General features: G+C 58.7%; 1 protein-coding gene across 1 annotated transcript in view; it reads left to right on the plus strand.

Annotated features, from left to right (window-relative positions):
* Positions 1-6,000, plus strand: part of LOC139240889 (low-density lipoprotein receptor-related protein 1-like) — a gene marked incomplete at its 3' end in the record, with an annotated part of 408,599 nt that overhangs the window by 256,834 nt on the left and 145,765 nt on the right. The window contains exons 11-12 of the mRNA XM_070869393.1: positions 3,453-3,689; positions 5,124-5,304. Coding sequence (XP_070725494.1) covers positions 3,453-3,689; positions 5,124-5,304 — 418 coding nt within the window. The remainder of the gene's footprint in view (positions 1-3,452; positions 3,690-5,123; positions 5,305-6,000) is intronic.

Here is a 6,000-nt window from a genome sequence, read left to right on the forward strand (position 1 = left end):
GCTCCCCGTCTCTCTCGCTCCCCGTCTCTCTCTCTCTCTCTACCCCCCCCAGCCCCTCTGTGTGACTGCGTGTCTGTGTGACTGCGTGCCTATGTCTCTCCCCCCCCCCCCCCTCACAAATGCCGGGTAATCAGCAGGTTTTAATGTGTGGTGGTTGCAGGCAGCACTTGTCTGGCACGCTGGTCTGCTGCCAACAGGGAACGAGCGACGTGTGATGCAACGTGCTGCCAGCGTCTGGCCACAGCTGCGTTAGAAGGGCCTTGCGAATAAATTTAAATTAGTTCATTAGAAAATGCCCTTTCCCCGCTGCCCGTAACTGAGTGCTTTAATTGTAAAGCAGGAGAGAATGCTGACCCAGGGAGCAAGCGGTTCATTTACATTGGGATTGAGCTCCGTCACACGAGAACAGATAACCCTTCCAGTGCCAAACCGCAAACACAAGCTTTTGTTCAAAGCCGAGCTCAAGAAATGCCTTGCACTTTGCTCAATTCACCACCTCCGGACGTCCCAAAGTGCTTCACAGCCAATGAAGTACTTTTTCTTTAATTCTGTAGTCACTGTTGTAATGTGGGAATCGGCAATTAGCGCACAGCAAGCTCCCACACACAGCGATGTGATAATGACCAGATCATCTGTTTTAGTGATGTTGGTCGAGGGATAAATATTGGCCCCAGGACACCGGGGAGAACTCCCCCTGCTCTTCCAAATAGTGGCCCCGGGATCTTTTACATCCACCCGAGAGGGCAGACGGGGCCTCGGTTTAACGTCTCATTTGAAAGACGCCGCCCCTCCGACAGTGCGGCGCTCCCTCAGTACTGCCCCTCCGACAGTGCGGTGCTCCCTCAGTACTGCCCCTCCGACAATGCGGTGCTCCCTCAGTACTGCCCCTCCGACAGTGCGGCGCTCCCTCAGTACCGCCCCTCCGACAGTGCGGGGCTCCCTCAGTACTGCCCCTCCGACAGTGCGGCGCTCCCTCAGTACCGCCCCTCCGACAGTGCGGCGCTCCCTCAGTACCGCCCCTCCGACAGTACGGCGCTCCCTCAGTACTGCCCCTCCGACACTGCGGCGCTCCCTCAGTACTGCCCCTCCGACAGTGCGGCGCTCCCTCAGTACTGCCCCTCCGACAGTGCGGCGCTCCGTCAGTACTGCCCCTCCGACAGTGCGGCGCTCCCTCAGTACTGCCCCTCCGACAGTACGGCGCTCCCTCAGTACTGCCCCTCCGACAGTACGGCGCTCCCTCAGTACTGACAAAACTAATCGTTTAAAGCTGTAATCCAACTTCAGTGTTGCGTTTTGATTGATGTTGGCATTAACTGCAGTGTAAATACAGTGTAGAGTTACAGCTCTGAGGGAGCTTGGCTGTGAGCCAAGGGTGGGTTCATTCAGGTTCAGAAACACAACATCAGCCTGTGTTGTCAAACCCAGCCTCCGTTCACATCAGGGCTTAGCTCATTCATTCTCTTAATATCTTCTCCCGCTCCCCTGCTCTTCCTCTCTCCCTACCCCCTCTCTGTCTCTCTCTCTCCCTCCCTCCACCTTTCTCCCTCCCTCCACCTTTCTCTCGCTCTCCATCCCCCCCTCCCTCGCTCTCCATCCCCCCTCCCTCGCTCTCCATCCCCCCCTCCCTCACCCTCCATCCCCCCCTCCCTCGCTCTCCATCCCCCCCAACTCGCTCTCCATCCCCCCCTCCCTCGCTCTCCATCCCCCCCTCTCTCGCTCTCCCTCCCCCCCTCTCTCGCTCTCCCTCCCCCCATCTCTCGCTCTCCCTCCCCCCATCTCTCGCTCTCCCTCCCCCCATCTCTCGCTCTCCCTCCCCCCATCTCTCGCTCTCCCTCCCCCCATCTCTCGCTCTCCCTCCCCCCATCTCTCGCTCTCCCTCCCCCCCTCTCTCGCTCTCCCTCCCCCCCTCTCTCGCTCTCCCTCCCCCCCCTCTCTCGCTCTCCCTCCCCCCCCCTCTCTCGCTCTCCCTCCCCCCCTCTCTCGCTCTCCCTCCCCCCCTCTCTCGCTCTCCCTCTCTCGCTCTCCCTCCCCCCCTCTCTCGCTCTCCCTCCCCCCCTCTCTCGCTCTCCCTCCCCCCCTCTCTCGCTCTCCCTCCCCCCTCTCTCGCTCTCCCTCCCCCCCTCTCTCGCTCTCCCTCCCCCCCTCTCTCGCTCTCCCTCCCCCCCTCTCTCGCTCTCCCTCCCCCCCTCTCTCGCTCTCCCTCCCCCTCTTTTCCCCCGCCTCCCTCTCTCTCCTCAAGATTACAGAGATAGGGAGGGGTGTTGGGGTTGGAGAAGGTAAGAGATAGGGAGGGGTGTAGGGGCTGGAGGAGGTTACAGAGATAGGGAGGGGTGTAGGGGCTGGAGAAGGTTACAGAGATAGGGAGGGGTGCAGGGGCTGGAGGAGGTTACAGAGATGGGGAGGGATGTAGGGGCTGGAGGAGGTTACATAGATGGGGAGGGGTGTAGGGGATGGGGGAGGTTACAGAGATAGGGAGGGGTGTATGGGCTGGAGGGGGTTACAGAGATAGGGAGGGGTGCAGGGGCTGGAGGAGATTGCAGAGATGGGGAGGGATGTAGTGGCTGGAGGAGGTCACATAGATGGGGAGGGGTGTAGGGGCTGGAGGAGGTTACAGAGATAGGGAGGGGAGTAGGGGCTGGAGGAGGTTACAGAGATGGGGAGGCGTGTACGGGCTGGAGGAGGTTACAGAGATCGGGAAGGGACGAGGAGCTCATGGAGGGATTTGAAAACCAGGATGAGAATTTTGAAATCGAGGCGTTGTTCAACTGGGAGCCAATGTAGGTCAGTGAGCACATGTGGTGATGGGTGAGTGGGACTCGGTGCGAGTTAGGACACGGGGGCAGTGAGCACAGGGGGTGATGGGTGAGTGGGACTGGGTGTGAGTTAGGACACGGGGACAGTGAGCACGGGGGGTGATGGGTGAGCGGGACTCGGTGTGAGTTAGGACACGGGGGCAGTGAGCACAGGGGGTGATGGGTGAGCGGGACTCGGTGTGAGTTAGGACACGGGGACAGTGAGCACAGGGGGTGATGGGTGAGTGGGACTCGGTGCGAGTTAGGACACGGGGACAGCCGAGTTTTGGATCACCTCTAGTTTACGTCGGGTAGAATGTGGGAGGCCGGCCAGGAGTGTGTTGGAATAGTCAATTCTGGAGGGAACCGAGGCACGGATGACGGTTTCAGCAGTGGATGAGCTGAGGCAGGGGGCGTAGACGGATGATGGAAACAGGCGGGTTTAGTTATGCTGCGGGTATGTGGCCGGAAGCTCATTTCAGGGTCAGTATCAATCACAATTCTATTGCTTTATCTTTTTGTTCGGCCCTGGAAATCGAGGCAGTGTGGGGGGAGTGGGACTGATTGGGGTCACTCTTTCACAGAGCCGACTCAGGCAACGATGGGCCGAATGGTCTCCCACGATGCGGTGTGATTATATCTGCGATTCCTTTTCCCCAGAGCCCGACCACGAGCTGTTCCTGGTGTACGGGAAAGGCCGCCCCGGGATCATTCGGGGGATGGACATGAACGCCAAGGTTCCGGACGAGTACATGATCCCCATCGAGAACCTCATCAACCCCCGCGCCCTGGACTTCCACGCCGAGACCGGTTACATCTACTTCGCTGATACCACCAGCTACCTCATCGGTCGTCAGAAAATCGATGGAACCGAGCGGGAAACCATCCTGAAATCTGGTGAGGGCACGTCCCAACGTTTCTCCCCTCCAGCCCCTACACCCCCCTCCAGCTCCCTACACCCCCCTCCCTACACCCCCCCCCCTACCCTCCCTACCCATCTCTGTAACCCCCTCCAGCCCCTACACCCCTCCCTGTAACCTCCTCCAGCCCCTACACCCCTCCCTATCTCTGTAACCCCCTCCAGCCCTACACCCCTCCCCATCTCTGTAACCCCCTACACCTCTCCCTATCTCTGTAACCTCCTCCAGCCCCTACACCCCTCCCCATCTCTGTAACCCCCTACACCTCTCCCTATCTCTGTAACCTCCTCCTCCAGTCCCTACACCCCTCCCTATCTCTGTAACCCCCTACACCCCTCCCCATCTCTGTAACCCCCTACACCCCTCCCCATCTCTGTAACCCCCTACACCCCTCCCCATCTCTGTAACCCCCTACACCCCTCCCCATCTCTGTAACCCCCTACACCCCTCCCCATCTCTGTAACCCCCTACACCCCTCCCCATCTCTGTAACCCCCTACACCCCTCCCCATCTCTGTAACCCCCTACACCCCTCCCCATCTCTGCACCCCTCCACCCCTCCCCATCTCTGCACCCCTCCCCATCTCTGCACCCCTCCACCCCTCCCCATCTCTGCACCCCTCCCCCTATGCACCCCTCCCCCTATGCACCCCTCCCCCTATCCACCCCTCCCCCTATCCACCCCTCCCCCTATCCACCCCTCCCCCTATCTCTGTAACCCCATCCAGCCCCTACACCCCTCCCCCTATCTCTGTAACCTCCTCCAGCCCCTACACCCCTCCCCATCTCTGTAACCCCCTACACCCCTCCCCATCTCTGCACCCCTCCACCTATCCACATCTCTGCACCACTCCCCCTATCCACCCCTCCCCCTATCCACCCCTCTCCCTATCTCTGTAACCCCATCCAGCCCCTACACCCCTCCCTATCCCTGTAACCCCCTCTAGTCCCTACACCCCTCCCTATCTCCCTCAGTGCGGCGCTCCCTCAGTACCGTCCCTCTGACGTGCGGCACTCCCTCAGTACTGCATCTCCGACAGTGCGGCGCTCCGTCAGTACCGCCCCTCCGACAGCGCAGTACGGCGCTGCCTCAGTACCGCCCTTCCGACAGTACGGCGCTCCCTCAGCACCGCTCCTCCAACTGCGTGGTGCTCCCTCAGCACTGCACTGGAGTGTTAGCCTAGATTTTTGTGCTCAAGTCCCTGGAGTGGGACTTGAACCCACAACCTCTGACTCCGAGGCGAGAGGGCTGCCCACTGAGCCACGGCTGCCTGGGGAAGTTTCCTGTGTTAAAGACTCTGTATAAATACGCGTTGTTGTCGGTTTAGAATATCTTGCTGGATTTTGCACTCGATGGCTGTATACCCGACGTGTTTACCCCTGTCTGTCTGTCTGTGTGTGTGTGTTTGAAGGACTGAACAATGTTGAAGGTGTTGCCGTGGACTGGATGGCCAATAACCTGTACTGGACAGATGACGGCCCAAAGAAGACCATCAGCGTTGCTAGGCTGGAGAAAGCGTCACAGACCAGGAAGACGCTAATCGAAGGGAAGATGACGCATCCGCGTGCGATTGTGGTCGACCCGTTGAATGGGTAGGCGGAGCCTGTAACCTCCTCCAGCCCCGACACAGCTCAGCAACCCACTTACCTCAGTAACAGATTCAAACTGGCTCCAGACTGGTTCGTGGACAAATGATGCATGGGAGTTCAGCACACTGGCTAACAACTCCGTTAAAATAACAGGCACAAGACGTTACTGTGCCATCAATGTGTTCGGCAGTGTGCTTAAAAACAGTGCAAATTAAACTCCACGACTGTTTAATAACTTTACAATCTGTGAGCGGAGAACTAAGGCAGCTCCCCTTTAAAAATTGGAGACGGCCAGGTTTTTTGACGGGTTCCCGAGAGAGGCCGGGGGTCTCAGCTGCCCTGGAAGCATCGAGCGCTTCATTCTTCAGACTGGTGTCGGGGACAGACTCGCCCGCCTCGCGCTCTCACTCTCGCTCTGAGACACAGACACCCATACACACACACAGACACCCATACACACACACAGATACTCACACACACACAGATACTCACACACAGACAGATACTCACACACACACAGACACCCACACACACACACACACACACAGATACTCACACACACACAGATACTCACACACACACAGACACCCACACACACACACACACACACAGATACTCACACACACACAGATACTCACACACAGACAGATACTCACACACACACAGACACCCATACACACACACACACACACAGATACT

This window comes from Pristiophorus japonicus, chromosome X, assembly GCF_044704955.1.
Source record: "Pristiophorus japonicus isolate sPriJap1 chromosome X, sPriJap1.hap1, whole genome shotgun sequence".
NCBI classification, from domain to species: Eukaryota; Metazoa; Chordata; class Chondrichthyes; family Pristiophoridae; genus Pristiophorus; species Pristiophorus japonicus.